Below are 17,180 nucleotides of genomic sequence, written 5' to 3'. Positions count from 1 at the left end.
AGCATTCCATATGCTGTCATGACTTGGGGTCCAATATGATGAGCGGGTATGTAAGAGCTGATGAATCCCGATGATGGTATTGATCGGGAGAGGAAGCGGAGCGTTCTCTCTCCGGGCAGGGACACTTTGTCGATTGGTCGCACAGAATTTTGAACATGATTGATGACTTCAACATGGTGATGCTGGACCGTGCTGGAGGTGGCACGATTCCATTTGTGATTCTTTCTTCCTCGGAAGGTCAGCCTGATCGGTCCAGTGGAACCTATCGTGTTGCCTTGTTCTCGGCCATATCGAATAATCGTCCTGGGATCGTCTGTACCGTCTTGTGGGTAGGGCAGCTCGTTGGTGATCTTGGTGAGAGAACGATGGATACATTTTGCGTGGTCTGCCGAGCCGTCTGGGACACAATACGTGTTCATGACATGTTCGGATAAGAGACCTCCATCGACAGGGGTTGAGCCGAGGAGAGCGACGGCGCACGGTACAGCATCTGAGCATCTTCGCACGAACGCAGCGTTCTTTAGACGACATCGATCAAACCACCTCTGTGTGCTGCTACGAAGCATACGCTCGTCCTCCCACCCACCACCTAAACTGACCACCTCTGTGCGCTGCTGCGAAAGCGTATGTTCGTCCTCCCTGGGGACACTTGTGTGCTGCTGCGAAAGCGTATGTTCGTCCTCCCTGGGGTCACTTGTCTGTTGCTGCGAATCGTGCGTTCGTCCTCCCTAGGATCACTTGTGTGCTGCTTGTGAAGCGTACTCGATCTCTTCCTCCTACCCACCACCTAAACTGACCACCGTTGTGCGCTGCTGCGCTGCTCGCGCGGTCTCGTCCTTCTACCCACCACCTAAACTGACCACCATTGTGCGCTGCAGCGATGCGTGGGCGGTCTCGTCCTTCTTGGGGCCACTTGTGCGCTGCAGCGATGCGTGGCCGGTCTCGTCCTTCTTGAGGGCGCTTGTGTGCTGCAGCAATGCGTGCGTGGGATCGGCCTTCTTGGGGATGTTTTGTGTACTGCTGCAATGTGTGCGTTGGAGGCCGTTGGGGGTGACTTGTGTACTGCTCTGCAGGCAAAGGAGGCCGCTGGTGTGACTTCCTTCTGCTCTGGAGGCGGGGTAGGCCGCTGGTCCCCTTCCTCTGCTCTGCTAGCGTGAAGCCGCTGATCCCCTCCCTCTGCTCTGCCAGCGCGAGACCGACGGTCTCCTCCCTCTGCTCTGCCAGCGCGAGAGCGTCGGTCTCCACCCTCTGCTCTGCCAGCGCGAGAGCGTCGGTCTCCACCCTCTGCTCTGCCCGTGCGAGAGCGTCGGTCTCCACCCTCTGCTCTGCCCGTGCGAGAGCGTCGGTCTCCATCCTCTGCCCTGCAAGCGGGAGACAGCTGGAGGTCGGAATCCGCCGACCTGCAAGTGTCCATACAATTCACACGCGCCAGACCTGGAACTCGACTCCGCGCGCCATCCAGAGGCCTCAACTTCACTTGATAGCTGTCTTGAAAGGCGTCGTCGATATTTAGCCAGCGCATTTCATCCACCAGTAATCAAGTCTTCCACTCCCGGCCAACAATGTGGACTCTATCGATGCTGACGTGCATACCACTCTGGGCGATGCCATTCGCAAGATATGTGGAAGGCATCAGAGTAACATTGAGCGACTCTGTCATAGCGTCTCACGCCACAGACAAGAATACAGGTGGTTAGATGTATTGAATTGCTATCAATACTGCCTAGAAACGGATGCACGTCACACCAAACGCATAAAATCCGTTCTTTTGCGACTTCTCACAGCTTTGGAAAGACATACTCCCCGAGTCCCTCGGCCGCATGACACTTGCTCAAACCATTGTGATCAACAACTGTCCCCAGGCTTGATTAACTACCTTCTCGAACCCATAGGCCGCTGCCCACGACCAGTCGTCTCTACGGCTCAAGAGGTGATTGGCGAGGTTCAGGCGATGATGATTTCTGCCCGAGGTGCGCGATGTGAAGACGGGCTGGGTGCGGGAGGTCCCACCAGAGGAAACTGATGGAAAAGACGCAGCATTGGGGTGGTCGAGGCTCCTCAAGTCGGTTCTTTGATTGCATCTGACGCACTTTATCCCAAACGTTCACTCTCATTCTCAGCGTGAGTCCGCTCATCTCTTCCCAAGCTGATTGACTCCTTGTCGTTTTCCTCGGCCCAGGCGATGACCCTCCTTTACGGAACACTCATGCTGCAACTCTCCATTATCCTGCAAGTGGTCTGCCTTCTTCATGCCAAACGATGCCTGTCTCTTTCATCACCTCTGCCTCCTGCTCTCTTTCTCCCCTTCCTTCTTCTGTCATCTTCATTGCGGATGCGACATCCCATGTCAAGGATTTGTTCTCATCTTCCCGCGGTCCAGTTGCTGCTCAGCGTCGAGGGCCGACTGTCGTGACAAGCTGAGTTTCTTGAGCTTCCCCTCCTGCTCTTCCTCTCGAGGGGCAGCAGGTAGGTCATCGGCGACAAGCTCCTGGCTTGGACTGCCGGTTCGTGTGGTAACAGGTGAGTCGGCCGTCTCTGTCCGTGAAGTCTCGACTTGTACCGACTTCCAGAGGGGGACGCTTTTGGGTGGGAGGACGCTTTTGGAAGGGAGGACTCGTAGACTTCTGTACGTGGGGGCATGGCGGACGTCTTGGCTGGTTTCTGGTCGGGATGTGCAGCGTTCGACTTGGTGTTGGAGGTCGCTGATTCGTGTGAAGCGTTGCAGTGGACCGACTGAGAAGGGTGTGATTCCGGAGAGTCGTGCCACAATCTATGGTGGATGTTGTTGGGACTGTCGGCTACCCTGCCTCCACAGCCAACGCCGGAGCAACATCCGAACCGCATGGACCGTGCCGTGCCGCTAACAGACTACACATGCTACATCAAGACCGTCGCGGCCCTACTCCCCCACCTTCGGACAGCATCCATCACTTCGGCAATGTCGAAGGCATCTCGACTTAAGAGCTTCACTGAAAAGCGACAACTACGTCGCCGTGTCAAAGGCCTTCCAACTCGTCTCTTCCTTTCCCCGCGAGATCTTCGACGGCCGTAAGATTCGCAAACCCTTACACGAACCTTATTGTTGGTTGCGGGAGCTTTGAGATGGAGAAGGCACACGCCGGCAACGTCACCGGGGTGAATGTCTTCAACAACTTGCTTAACGAGTTACTGCAACGCAATAAAAGTCCTTGTGGGTAGTGTACACATCTTGCTTACATTCAATGCCCGTCACGGGCACTTTTCCGGCGACGAGAGCTTCCTCACTGACCCGAATGCTTTCAACGACGTACGACGTCTGGCGATAGGCATCTCACGGTGCGAAATCTCTTTCAAGTCAAGCCTATCTTGTGCTCAAGCAAACACCGATCTCACCAGAAGATTCTCCATCACACTCAACCACGAACAAGGAGGATTCCGGTTCAGAAAGCAAAGAAGAGGCATCCATCGAGCCAGGGCTGGAAGAGGAGCAACGCCGAACATTCTCCTCCGGTCCCCTGAGCTGGAGAACGAGGGCGAGAGTCACGAGCTGCTGGAGTCTTCATCCCCGGGGGAGTTACCTCTCCCAAGAAGAAAGCGACAGTAAAGAAGAAGGCGCAGACCAGATTTCGACGGCCCTCACCATCACCCGAGCTGGATGCAGTTGACCTGCTGTATCTGGTAGATGTCGTGCTGACCAACGACCAACACCAGGACCTCGTCAACAAATACACCCAGACAGCCGAAGGAGATGGCGGCGTCATACAAGGACCAGATCCCTCTCGCGTTCCCACCTTGGCAACCAGACCGCGAATGAACACTGGCACAATCTCAATCGCGATAATTCGTCATGGAGATTCAGGAAAGCACTGTTGTGGGCATGTATTTGACGACTCACGCGAGGCATCGAATGCAGACTTGAAGAAGATCGAAGACAACATTTTGAGCAGCGTAGAGTCTGGGGCATTTCGAATACAGAAGACGCTCAGTCCTTCCACCGGCTCGAGAACGCCAAAGACTTCTACATTCGACGATGCGGCAACGATCTGAGCGAGGTGAGCGACGCTTCACGCCGGCAAAAAGTCGCTGCCTTTCTTTGTGAAACATCTTTCAGGACAAGTACGGTCTTCTCGACTCCAGCTGCTACGACGAGGGAGGGGTTGATGCCGAATGCAACACCATGGATACCTTTGGGCATGAGATTTGATTGCGTGGCGCGGAAGCATCACGATCGAAGTCCTTGTATCTCCTACGCCGCCTTCGAAGATCTTGACCCTGCCGTGCCGATTGAGCACCCTGACTCTGGATCCACCTCGGTCGTATGAATTTGGCGGTATGGTGCGTCAGCAAGACGTCCTCGTGGAGAAGACGGTTGAAGGCGAGGCCGGAATGGGTGGAACGAGGGCATACACGTGCTACAGGGCTGAGACACGATCGGACACTGTGAAGAATGACACATCAATATGCTATGTGACCGTTGTGATTCAACTTATGCTTGCAACCTTGCCCGCCACCTTTGCACATGACGAACAGCAATGCTTGCGAGGCAGTGGCTGATGGCTGACAGGGAGATTGGGTCCGTAATGCAGGACCAGTCCAAGTTGAATGCTCGCTGGAGACCAAGACCCAGCCAGAGACAATCTGGTTGGGACTAACGGGACACACACATTCATGCCAGAAATTTGATCTTGGTTCATCAACAACATGTTATCCGTCGAATAGCTGTGTTTGAACCATCTGGGTATCTCCACAAGGCTCTATTCATCATTCTTCGCCCTCGTTTGATATGCAGCCACAGTCAACGCTTCAACAAACTTCGCTTCAGTTCGACTCTCTTCTTCGCCATCATTTTCTGCGCCCTTCGATTCCGCCGCCGAGCTCTTCTCCACTTCACTGAGTGAGCCTCGGCTCCAAGCCGTGCAGATCTGCCGAGGACAAGAACGATGCTCTTTGAAAGAGTATGTAATTCAGCCCGGATCAATATCTCGCTTCGCAGACTTGTCCTGTTCAACTTACTGCTTGATGTGGCATTCGCAAGGTAAAAGTTCTTTCGCGAACCTCAAAAGCGTTCGACTCCTCGAGCAAATGTATGCGACAACCGCATCTCCATTGCGCAGATTCTCTCGTGCCTGGGATACCTCCTTCAAATCGTCAGCTCTGGAACTCTCGCCACTGCCCTCGACACCAACAACCTTTGCCGCAAAGTACGAGGAGTGTTATCACCATAACCTTCACAGGAACCATAAACCCCAAATGCGAGTACCCCTTCAAGCCCATGCTTATCGAATGATTGGTCGATCGAGAGCGCTGCCGGCTCCTTGACTTCATCCACGACAAGAATTACTTCGAGAGCCGTGCCCCGACCACCAACATCGATTTCAAGATGCGCAGCATCCAATCGACGGCGAGACTTTCAGGCTCGTTTTAGATGATCTTTGTGAGCGGAACCTTGGACTTGCAGACGCACTCAAACGTTGATGGGCGGGTAGGCTGTAGGCTTCGATCTAGATTCCAGAACACACTATGGCTTTCCGCCGTAGCTGCTGGGCGGTTTTAATGCTTCTCAGAAAGGATGTACAGGACTGTATCGCAACAAACCCAATTCCAATGGAAACACCTGGGCTGGGGTGTTGCCGTCAGAGAAGAGGTAGCTCAGACATCTTTGATCTCAGGGCTTCCAAAAGCATTGTCCGTGGCCCAGGAGGCACTCAATAAGAGGGCGAACAGTACGGAGCAGCCATTCGAACCATAACCGTTCAAGTGCCAGAAGATGCGTCTCACCACCAAGATCCTGCATCCAGGCTTATCACTCCAGAACGACCAGCTATTACAAGTCCTACGCAGTACAAAACACGGCATTCCCGGTCACCGTTCAATCTCGACAACCTAGATATCCTCTCAATCTTGAGCTCGGGACCGTTCAACACAACCGACTTATCATGCTACGCTTCGGACAATGCTGCGGACGGTGTTTTAAGCTACGCTGCCGGACGGATGATAGTGTTTGGGGAAGGTGATATTGCGGTAATTTGGCTTCGAGGGCTCGGAGACTCGATGGATTTGATAGGTGGATCTCGAGACGTACGTCGAGAGTCCATGACGATTGAATGAAGGAGAAGGTAAGCTATGACCTTGTCGTTCGCTTCATTGATCATCCCTTCTTGTCTGCTGTTCTGCAAGACTCTTCAATCTTCCGTGCTCTCGTGGACGATCTACGACGGGCGTCCTAGCGACCATATCATAGCTGCGTGAGGGGTTAAGCAGCCCGGTAGTAGCATGGTTGATAAGCTTATGCCTGTCAGGGGTTGGAGAGAATGAAATGAAAATGATGGTGTTTTACCATACGCCACTACTGGGGTGCAGAATGTCCAAGGAGAACTATTTGTGGTGGTGTTGAACACTGCTGCTAAAAGGAAACGGTCGGGGAACGATGGATGCCGTCTCAGTGACGTCGAAAACGATTGAGATGAAGTCTTTGAAGAAGTTGCAGGATGCTGGAGGATGCTGCTTGACCGGCCAGACAACCTGTAATGTTGAAGATGGCTGAGACAAGACTTTCAGATCAGCTTGCAGGGAATCTCGGCCATGGACCGTCGTTGGTCTCGCCGACCTCCACACCAGGTCAGAACGGGAGAATTGCCTCCAAGACATCTTTGATCGTGTGGCTGCGGCTTTTGCCAACTTGGCAGGAAGGGAAACACCTTCCGTTACAGTTCCCCACGCTTCCTCCCCCTCTTCCTCTTCGCCCTTCTACTCCAACCGAGAACCCTTTACTAAACCCACGTCTGGCCTTTCTTTGGCCATGGAATCGCATCATAGCCCAATCTCAACTCAACCTCTCCCACCAGCAAGACCCGCCGCTCGGCACGCATTAGCATAACCACCCACCATCTTACATCACCAGCCCTTGCAATCGAGCAAATCCCAACCTACGGCTCGGCAGAGGCTATCATTGCCTCACCTCGTATTATTTCGGCATTTCCAAGCAGTCCCAAGACCCCGTCGACCTTCGCATCGTCTGGTGTTTTCCGAGGCGAGCAGCGGAAGCCTGTTGGGGGGAAGATGGAAATGGACGTGGAAACGAGCCATCTGGACGAGAGCCAGAAGGCGTGGAAGATAAGAAATCTGGACAAGTCGGAGCTGTCGGAAGAAGGTTGGGCACAGAACAAGGATGGATTTGGTCTACCGAACCAAGGAAACAAGAAGAAGAGGCAGCAGAGCAGGCCATGCTTGCCACGCCAACGTCCGAACCAATGAAGACGAACATCGAAGGCGGCAATGTAACTACCTCCTTCAGCCTCTTGGGCGGAGGGTTCACGAGCAAGGCAGACCGCAAGCGAAGATGTGCCGTATTGTTAGCAAGTGACTCGGCAAATTGCAGAGTCTCCGTACGTTCGAGACACCCCGTGCCTCGAGGATCAAGAAAGAGCTGGTCAGAGATGAAGAGGTTTTGTGCGTTCGAGACACGACACCCTGGGTTTCAAAGACCAAGAAAGAACCGGCCAGCGATGACAACTCTGTTCTCGAGACGCCAATTGCCTGGAGGATCAAGAAAGAACATGACAAGCCCGTCTGCTGTCAAGAAATCCCGTGCCTCGAGGATTAAGAAAGAGCATGACGAGCTTGTTTTGCCAATACACCACCCTGTGCGGTAAAAATGAAGAAAGAACACGACGAGCTTGTCTACTAACGAGAGATTACGTGCGTCGAATATCAAGAAAGAACCGGTCAGCGATGACGAGTCTCGGTGCGTTCGAGACAGTTCTATGTCCGAAGAAAAAGAAAGAACGGTTCAGCGATGCTGAGGTTGTCGAGACACCACTCCGTGCCTCACGGATCAACAGAGAACACGACGAGCCGTCCGCTGTCAAGACACCCCGGGCCTCAAGGATCAAGAAAGAACGGTCAGCGATGAAGATTCCAGCGGTCTGTCTCACAAGTCAAGAAAAAGCCGGTCAGCGATGGTGCTTCTGTCCTCGAAACACCCGTGCTTCAAAGATCAAGAATGAACAGGACCAGGCCGTTGTCGAAACAACCATGCCTCAAAGATCAAGAAAGAGCCATTTGGCGATAATTACGTTGTCGAGACAGCCCCGCGCCTCAAATATCAGGACACCCCGAACCTCAAGGATCAAGAAAGACTCGATCGTAGACTGTTCTCAAGAAACCCCGTGCCTCAACGATCAAGAAAGATCTGGTCGGCGATGACCAGTCTGGCGATGGCTAGTCTGGTTCTTGGAACAGCCGTGTCTCGAAAGATCAAGAAAGAACCGGTTAGCGATGAAGAGTCTGCTATCGAGATCCTAGGGCCCAAGAACGCTAGCCATGCGGAGGTCGAGCCTGTGCATGATGACGAGATATTTGAGCCGCCCGAAGCCTCGAAGGAAGGCACTGGAGACGCCTATCCTATCCTTCCGGCGAGCGGTACGCCTGGCAAAGATTCGCAGCAGTTCCCATCGAATCGAACGACCATAGTGACTATGACCCAGCACTTTCAGACCCGCCGGCGATATCTGCCCCACAACGGCGCTAATAAACAGCCCGTCACCTCAGACGATTCTGTGGTTTTGGCGATTACGTTCTCGAAGACGAACGGTGAGAAGAAGGCGGGAGAAACTCAGCAGTTCCTCGCCACGCCAACAACAAAAACAAGATTCAGAAGGAATTGACATGACCCAGCACTTTCAGACCAGATATCAAAGGGGCTACTTAGTGGATTTGATCGCGGGGAGTTGATGAATTGTTCGCTAAGGAAGTTGATGAATCGATTCGGATCATTCATTGCAGTTGGAGGATAGCTCTCTTCTTGAAGACTCCCCGTTTTCGAGACGGGTTTGTTTTCTTTCGCCGCTGGCCTTCGAATCGTTTGTGACTATCACTTGAATTCGTCTTCAAGCTGCCCATTCCGTCGTGTCGTCGCCCATCGACGGCTATCCCCTTATGAACAAATCTCTCAGTTGCCCTCACAATCTCATCACGTACAGTAGAGCGCTCACGAACCAAGCGAGAAATCGCTGAGATCAACATCCGCAGAGAATCGCCCTGCTGCCGTGCAACACGTGCTAAATTAATGATGGTGTTTAGCAGCTTCAAACATTAGCGTCTCCTCTTCATCCCTCGCCGCCTACTCGCCCTACTCCTTCACATCTGCATCGCGGTTCATCGTTCCCGCATGGCATCCTTACTCTTCCCATCTGCTCCTCCTCGCATCCTACCTCGGCCATCACGACCCGGCTTGGCTCGATACTCTAGCTTCTTGAATGCAGTCCTCGTCTTCTCCTCTCGTTGGCTTGCAGCACCTGTTCTGTTCTCCGCGCTCGGTCTTTCTATTTGCTCGCTAGCTTGATGTTGGGCGACGGATTATTCCCTCGACGTGATCGTTGTCTTGAATTGGATGAGATGGAGAGTAGAGATCGGACAATCGTAGTAATGGATGGCGGACGGGTCTAGTAGATGGGGGATGGTGAGTGATATGGTATTGTAAGAGGTCAATAGGGGTTATAAGTCTTCGTATCTGTCTTCGATGCTTCGTTCTAACTGATCACATTCACATCCGTTTGCGATGTTTCCTTCTAATTGATCAATCACATTCACATTCGTCATCCTTCCCTCTTTTAGACTGCCCGCCATTTCCAAAACCTCCACAATCTCCCCAACGCACGTCCCATTCGCACCCGCGCTATCCTCAGCCTTCCCGCCGTTCCTCAACGCCTCTTGCACACGGGGAGCCATGTATAAATTGGAGTTGAGTAGCTTCAACGTCCGACCATCGTCGAGAGTGATCTTGAATGTCCGAACGATCGTAGCCTCCAGTTCAATGGTGGGGCGGGAGCGGGTGTTCGAGGGTTTAAGAGAGGCGGCTCATGTGAGCCGTGGGGTTTACGAGGGCCATGGTGACGATGATAGAGATGGAGGGAGAGGCTCGATTGGAGACGCAATGAGTGACATATCATTCGCCGGCCGCTAATGGCGAGGGATGTGGTCGTCAGCATGGTATCGTTCTTACCACATGTTCGTACACATGCACAACTCATGCTGGCTCTCTGCATGGAGCTCGGAGGAAATACCAGTGGCTGAAGTGGCCATATCCATGCAGTAAGATTGCTCTCGACGCGAATGTAGTGAACGTCGACAGCGCGCTGAGGCAATGTAGCTGATACAGACCTGCTATGATGGCTTGGAGCCGGGTTCGACGTACTCCGTCGAAGTACATCAGCGCCCATCCATCCATCTCCTGTAATGCTGTCCAGAACCGACATCGGTAGAGTAAATATCGTGAGGTAAAGCGTCGACAACATCGAAGCTTCCTCCCTTCGCCAGGCTTCTCCCATCCAATCCAGCTCGGCGGGGATCGACGGTCCGGCCATCATCGTTAACGAAGGAGATCTTTTCATGGCACATATCCCCGTCGATCTCTGTCATTCTACGTCTTGAGGATTCACCTCTGCTTACATTCTGTCTCTACGCCTGTTTCTCGAGGGGCGAGGACAACGCCCATTCGAGAACAGTAAAATCCGTGCCCTCGTGTGCTCAGAGCCGGGAGGATGGTAGACCTGGACAAGATGAAGTCTGACATATAAAGCTGAAAGCCTTCTAGGAATCTCGAGATGCTGCGTCGAGGAGGTCGAGCTTATTCGCAAGAGAGTAGATCGTATTGAACATCCTGGACCGAAAAGACGAGATGGTCTGCATATTCGAAGAGCCGCGCTGACATGTCCACTCCAAATTGATAAACAGATAACTCCACGCTCGAAGATGAGGCAGACCGAAAGGCAGACGGCACCAAAGCGCACTCCCCTTCCGTACAAACCCAAAAGCGCAGCTGCAAGAGCGCCCTCGATGCAAAGGCGATGCTCCCATGACGATGCAGCTGGCGAATCCCAGCGCTATCGACAAGAACTTTCGTGCTGAAACTCCACCCTCGCGATAGTCTTTCCAGGTGGTTGAGGTCGAGGAGTCCTGGGGGAGAGAAGTTCGAGTTCCGTGGAATGTTGTAGGCAACTCTCCATCGCATTTACTGCAAAAAGTCCGGATGGCAACGAGGAAGGAAGAGGTTGTTTTGAAATGGAGCTGGGAGAAAGGAAAGGGGATGGATCCCTTGCCGTTGAGTTTGAGTACTACAGACACGTTTGCAGGGAAAGACTTGACGAACAACCTTCTCAAGGCCGCCCTGGTAAGGTCATCCTGCATTCGCATCATTGTGGATCATGGCCCAAGTCGTTCCAATAGCGTTGCCAGAAATGTTCATCCCCAACACATGCCAGATGAATGGTTCTGTCGTTCGTGGCATTGGCGAAGGATTGGTGAACATACGCCATCGCTGGATCTTGATACACCGAGCTTCCGCCTGGGTCGGTGAAGGACTCCATAATCTCGTACCATTCCCTGTCCAGGTCAGCGGTGTCTACGGTGAGGGAGTACAACTCGTCAACGATTGATGGATCACGGAGCGAACCTGCAGGGTTGCGTGACGAACTCAAGCGGCCGAGGAAAGACGGGGTGGCGTCGGCGTAATGGCGAGGCCGCGCAAGCGGCCCGTGGGTGCGAGCACTTATCAGCAAAGCGAGACTGTAGCTGGTGACGGGGAGGCGGCCCATTGACGGCAATTGGTTTGAGTAAAGGCTGCAGGTGGCGATGGGGATGCTATTGGCCATCCAGGCATCTCTCGCAATCTCGTAGGCGGTCGAGCTCTTGCGGGATGATGACACTGGTCAATTGCTCGTATTCGCCACGCAGTGGCTCCAGATCCTCGTACATGGCGAGTTGCCAGATGGCCACCCTTTTGGACAGGCAGTCGCAGGGGCGCATAACACGGTAGGATCAGCGGGTGAAGATCGTGAGGGGGAAAGTCTTTCGCCCGGCGGACAAGCCGACTTGTGCTGACGGATGGAGTATCCAAGAGTTGCCAGGACACAGACATTGGGCGTGCTGGCGCAACTCCAAATCATCCAGGCATGCATCCTCGCGCCATTGGTAGACTCGGTGGTTGACCCTTGGAATGATCGCCGACTCTGCTTGAGGAGCGGCAGAACGTGGCTTGATGTTGCTGGAGAGGACCAATGAGAAGGCGGCGGACGAGATGCGTTGCTCTCATCGCTTCGTTGGCTTCCAGTCTGGACATGTTCGAAATGCTGTCTCCATGCCATTGGCAGTTCGCCGCCGGTCACTTCCATGTCCGGCGGCACTGGACTACCACCCATGTCCGCGGTCTGTGAAGTCTGCGATGTCTGTCGACGCTGCAATGAAGGTTGACGAACGAAGTTTGCATGTCCTTGACGGGTGCGCATCTTGTTGTGATGGAGCAGCGGGAAAGGGGAGTGCTCGCAGCCAGCTCACCAGGGCGGATCTGTCTCCTCCCAGACGTTGTAGATGGTAGCAGTGCTCGTGGTAGTTGAAGCACTGGTACACGAGGCGAGTGATGACGTCGACGGAGGAGGGATAGAGTGGTCGATCGCATGTTGGGGGTTCAGTGGGGCCAAAGGGAATTGCCCGGTGGAGCAGATGTAGCGTAGTTGAGGTCACGGTGAAGAGCAGCGTGAGCAGCGCGAACCATGCCCGGCGTGGGTGAGAGGGTTTGGCGGCGACCAGCAGCACCGGTAGGATGAGAATGGGGTTGGCGGCGCGCAGGACCAGGCGGATTGCATCCAAGGGTGTGGAGGGCATGGTGGTGACGGCGGCATCATTGACAATAGAAGGCGGCGATCGGGAAGGTGGTCCTGAGGGAACAAGACCGCATCGTCCGCATGCATCCCGCATATCCTCGAGCGTGCGTCGCCCGCTCTGTTCTCCATCCCGACCATCACCACTGGGTCCATTCCTCATCGCTGAGTTCTTCATCGCCGTATTCCTCGTCGCTGCACTGTCGACTCTGAGATTGCTTGCATCTGCATCGGTGGGACACCGCCTCGTCGACGCAAATCGGGGGGAGAAGCGTGGCGCGCGAAGGCGCTGATCGAGGAGGTGGAGGACACCGCGGCGGTGGTGAGGTCTTGGCGCGAGCGGAGGGTAGACATATCGCTGGCGACGGTGTGCTGCGCGGCGGGAGGGGGGTGGTGGTGGTCTTGCTGGCGGGGAGGAGTTGGGACGACAAGGTGAGGTGGAGTTGTTGAAGTTGGTGACGGGATCTGAGGTGAGGTTCCTGCTGACGTCAGCCAGATCCGGCGGGCTGGGCCGAGCTCCGCCGCCAGTTTTTTGATTAAGCTCTGATCAACAATCCATCAACAGCGGCCAGAAACCCATCAAACCCCATCAAACCCCATCAACACCCCATCCATCCTCATCAATCTCCATCAAACCACATCAAACCTCTTCAAACCCCATCAATCCTCATCAATCCCTATCAAAGACTCGCCTCCCTCCCAAAAACCACGCCGAGAACCACACCCACCCGCATCCTCCAGCATCTCCCCCCGCATCCACTCCGAGTCTTCTCCACCAACAACACCCTCCAACTCTCCCGTGACAACACCCGCCTCAATTCTCCACGCACCTCCTCAACATCTCCCACCACTCCCGCAACCATGGACCTCGACCACCGCTCTCCCACCTCTCCCACCGTGACATACACAGCCCCCAAGATCGAGGAACCCCATCCCACCGGCTAACATTGAAGGCTTCCCGGTGTACAATATCCGACTACTATTCGTGGCCTCATGTACCATCCATTCCCTCCCTCTGCTCTGCCTTGCTTCATCTCGGCTGACCCAAACTCCAGTCCTGCAGCCGCGCGGATTCTTCCTCCCCCATTGCCTTTCCCCGAGCTGACGCCCTCGCCTGCCAGGCCTCGCGTATAAAGGCCTTACCGACTCTCGCCGCTGGGCAGAACGCTCGCGTTACCCACTTGCTGGTTGCTCTCGGCACTCCGAAAACTTGGGCTGCCCTCTGTAGCTATGTTCCAGAACGCAAGGAAACGCTTACATTGGCCATGCTCGCCGCCTGGGCCTGGTATGGCAAGCTGACGCAGTATGGGACGAGATCAATCTTGCAAGTGGAATCCTGGTGACCTGGCTCTGTCTGCGATACATGGCCCCCAACGCGCTCGACCCTGGACATCTCCCGTCTCGGCATCGATGAGGTACAGCGGGAAAGACTGCGTCGGCGTACTGCAAATGTTGGACAAGATCAGCTGCGGCGACTTGTCGTAGGTGCTCAAGGTGCTGAGCAACAACAACACCCACAGGAAATACCAGATCGTGCGTGAGAGCACGCGATGCCTTCCCAATTCAGGCCAACAGCAGAGCAGATGGGTACTCCGCTACAACAGCAGCGTCTGGCTCGTCAACCACAAACCGAAGCTCCACCCCATCCAGACCCAACTCCTCGCCCGTCATGGGAGACACTTTGGACCCAGCCAATACGGTCTGCCGCAGGATATCCAGATACGCAAGCCGAGCAATCTCCGCCAACCCAAACGCCACCATCTCTGCTGAATCTACCGCGACCTGTCGAGGTCGATGCACTGCAAGCCCGTCCTCACGCCCATCCGCGATCCTCATCCACGTTGACGACTTCGACGCTCGCCAAGGCTCGTGCGCTACAGTCCAACTCCTGCTCAGCGTCCATCGTGGCGAACGCCTGATGATGCTTGATCGAAACGACAAGGTCGCGGATGATATGGACTAGCGGCGGGTGCGACGCCTGCGCGATGGTGAAGTTGGCTGGGTACCTGGTAGCTACCTCGTGGCCTGCGACTTCACATCCAGCGCTCGTCAGATACGCTCTTTCGCATACCCAACGTTCATACCATCAGTATCACGGTCTCTTCCAGAATCGTCCCCAGCTGCTGCCCACGAAGCTCACGATATCTCGTCCGCAATGTCGATCGAGGCACACCCGTATAGTCACTCCCAGCAACCACGCACATCTGCGACCAATTCTCCTCAATCCTTGAGCCCCGACACCGTCATTTCCGAACCCAACTCCCATACGGAGCATCGATCGCAGAAGGAGCAGACAGTTCCAAATTGTGCCGTCCCAGGCGTGAGTCGCTCCAAGGATGACAACGGCCGTGGACATGATGGTAAGGGCATCCCTCCAAGCTCGCTTCCTTTTGATTGTAGCCGGCGAAAGTTAACATCTCGTCGACGGAGCACCCCGCCGCACACGAGGAAAAGCGAGCATCATTCCTCAGCGCCCTTGATCGCGAACGTGCGTGGCATGAGAGAGTTGCTTGGGGTCAGTATCACGCGGAAGCTGTATCACCGTCAGATTGGGCAAGTAGGAGGACGTATCGAGAACATCAAACCTTCTCCAAGTCTCTTCAAGCCTTCAAACGGCGAGAAATTGCACCAAACCCCTTCATTCAACGTATGGATTTGAATCGATGTTGTCCAAGAGCTGCCAGATTGCAAGCATTCAGACTTATCGCTTTCATCAGCAACCGACCGGAGGAGAATCTGTCCTCGGAAAGCGATGTCGACTGCTCACCGATCCAGTCAATCACCACCTACAGTGTCACAATTCCCAGCATCAGCGATCATGAGTGTCTCCGTTGGACCATTCGTTTCATCGTCCAACTTCAGCGGCGGTCCGATCGATGCCTCATCATGTCTCTCGAGTGCAATCATTCTCGTGGATTGTCAACCCCTCCAGAAACGGAGCTTTGTCGATGCGAATTCCAGTTCGAATCGACATATCCCCAGAGACTACGAGTGAGGAGGACAGCGCCGGCCTGGTCAATTGGATGGAGCAGATTCAGAAGGCCTGGAGTTGGTCTACCTCAGAGCCACTGGGAAGGAAACTACGGAGCTTTCGAGGATGTACTGAATCCGTACGGCGGCGATGCGAATATAATGCCATCTCCTATCTTTAAGCCAGGCTAGGCCTTCAACCACGCCCCGCCCGACTAACAACCCCGAGAGCGAATGATAACAGCTCAATCGTCGGTGGTGTTCCGTCCCTTGCGGCGAAGGACGCGGTATACTCCAACACGGAGGGGTCCTAAAGATGAAGATGAAACACGCAAACCTCGTTCACTCCTGCAACCAACTGCCGTCGCTAGCAATTCCATTCTCTCGATTATCCATCCGATCTTTCCAGACAGAACGGGGTTAACCGTCCACATCTTTCGAATCGAGGCTCCTCGTATAATCTCCTCATCGACGATAGTCTGGTATTCTAGTACTGAACCCGTAGATACGATTCGTGCGATTTGTACGCCCCTGCGTTTTGAAACCCAACGGGGTGCGAAATGAAACGGCCGTTGATGGGATTCAGGCGTATCGACGTTGATAGTGGATGGATGCTCTATGCCGGTCGATGGTTTGGGATTGAGTGTTAGGATTTGGGATGGAGGTGTATGGAGGGATGATGTAGATTGGACGGTTGGGATGGGAGGAGAACGGCCTGGGGAAATCTCCCAGTTGAGGACGGAAGTCAGGAGAACGGAAGGCCGGTTTTGGAGGATGATCCACGGGGTATGTAGTCATCTACGGTACGCTTTACTTTTCGGCACCATGAGGGGAGGACTGGTTCTAGCGTCAGTGGGCTGCTAATGGGATTCCGTTCTGTCGACTATACCGTGGGGCCACCGGAGTCGCTACCGCGGCGAAGGTGCTCGAGTATCTGGAGGTTGGTATCTTCCGCTCAAGGCTTTGGATGGTGCCAAACATATGGTTGGCGGGCGGACCGCACGAATCTTTTCCTTCTGGAAGTCAAGCGCTGTCGATTACTTCGCCGCCGGATCCGCCCTGATCGGATGCTCATTAGTGGCCATCCGCTGCGGATTGCTGATATCCGGGTTGACGAAAGTCGTGGGGGGTTTGTTTTTGGCTTGGCCTTTAGCGTTAGCTTTGGATTTGGCGAGGCTGAGGTTGGTCTATTGGTCATCGTGGAGTTTCTTAAGGTTTAGGGGTAGTGGATCGATGGGATTGAGTTCGGCGGGTCGGGAGTCGAGGGTGATAGGTTGGAGGTTATGTCTTGAAGAGCAATCGAACTTGGCCAAGGACATTCCCAGCCCAGGACTGGCACCTCGTCCCCTCGAGAAGTGCAACCTTCCCCAACCTCGCCCTCTCCAGAGCTGCAAACCCTCATCCCCAAGCTTGTCTTCCCAATAGCCTTCATCGAAGTTCCACAGGCTGATATTCTCCCAAACCTTCTTCTTCCACAGATCCTATCGAGTCTTTTCCTGCAGACTCTTTCTAGAATGCCTCTTCTCCCAAACCCTCTCCTCCCAAACCCTCTCCTCCCAAACCCTCTCCTCCCAA

At 54.3% G+C, this 17,180-nt stretch overlaps 5 protein-coding genes across 5 annotated transcripts; 2 read left to right on the top strand and 3 right to left on the bottom strand.

Annotated features, from left to right (window-relative positions):
* Positions 1–839: 839 nt before the first annotated feature.
* M409DRAFT_29478 (uncharacterized protein) lies at positions 840–1,353 on the bottom strand (the record flags this gene model as incomplete). The annotated part of the gene is made up of 2 exons (XM_033809483.1): positions 840–1,020; positions 1,064–1,353. 2 exons carry the CDS (start codon positions 1,351–1,353, stop codon positions 840–842), a joined length of 471 nt encoding a protein of 156 aa, XP_033660914.1.
* A 994-nt stretch (positions 1,354–2,347) lies between these two features.
* On the bottom strand, positions 2,348–3,480 carry M409DRAFT_60287 (uncharacterized protein; the record flags this gene model as incomplete). Its single annotated transcript, XM_033814417.1, has 4 exons — positions 2,348–2,770; positions 3,076–3,143; positions 3,217–3,295; positions 3,373–3,480. The coding sequence occupies 4 exons, from the start codon at positions 3,478–3,480 to the stop codon at positions 2,348–2,350; spliced, it is 678 nt and encodes a 225-aa protein (XP_033660913.1).
* A 4,230-nt stretch (positions 3,481–7,710) lies between these two features.
* M409DRAFT_60286 (uncharacterized protein) lies at positions 7,711–8,645 on the top strand (the record flags this gene model as incomplete). Its single annotated transcript, XM_033814416.1, has 2 exons — positions 7,711–7,930; positions 7,996–8,645. The coding sequence occupies 2 exons, from the start codon at positions 7,711–7,713 to the stop codon at positions 8,643–8,645; spliced, it is 870 nt and encodes a 289-aa protein (XP_033660912.1).
* Positions 8,646–11,171: 2,526 nt separating this feature from the next.
* Positions 11,172–12,639, bottom strand: M409DRAFT_29476 (uncharacterized protein; the record flags this gene model as incomplete). The annotated part of the gene is made up of 3 exons (XM_033809482.1): positions 11,172–11,683; positions 11,732–12,185; positions 12,313–12,639. The coding sequence occupies 3 exons, from the start codon at positions 12,637–12,639 to the stop codon at positions 11,172–11,174; spliced, it is 1,293 nt and encodes a 430-aa protein (XP_033660911.1).
* A 1,546-nt stretch (positions 12,640–14,185) lies between these two features.
* Positions 14,186–15,630, top strand: M409DRAFT_60284 (uncharacterized protein; the record flags this gene model as incomplete). The annotated part of the gene is made up of 3 exons (XM_033814415.1): positions 14,186–14,504; positions 14,630–15,282; positions 15,328–15,630. 3 exons carry the CDS (start codon positions 14,186–14,188, stop codon positions 15,628–15,630), a joined length of 1,275 nt encoding a protein of 424 aa, XP_033660910.1.
* Positions 15,631–17,180: the final 1,550 nt, after the last annotated feature.

Source organism: Zasmidium cellare (assembly GCF_010093935.1).
Source record: "Zasmidium cellare ATCC 36951 unplaced genomic scaffold M409scaffold_52, whole genome shotgun sequence".
Taxonomy (NCBI): Eukaryota; Fungi; Ascomycota; class Dothideomycetes; order Mycosphaerellales; family Mycosphaerellaceae; genus Zasmidium; species Zasmidium cellare.
The sequence above is the reverse complement of the archived record's forward strand: the minus strand, read 5'-3'. Positions and strand labels throughout refer to the sequence as shown.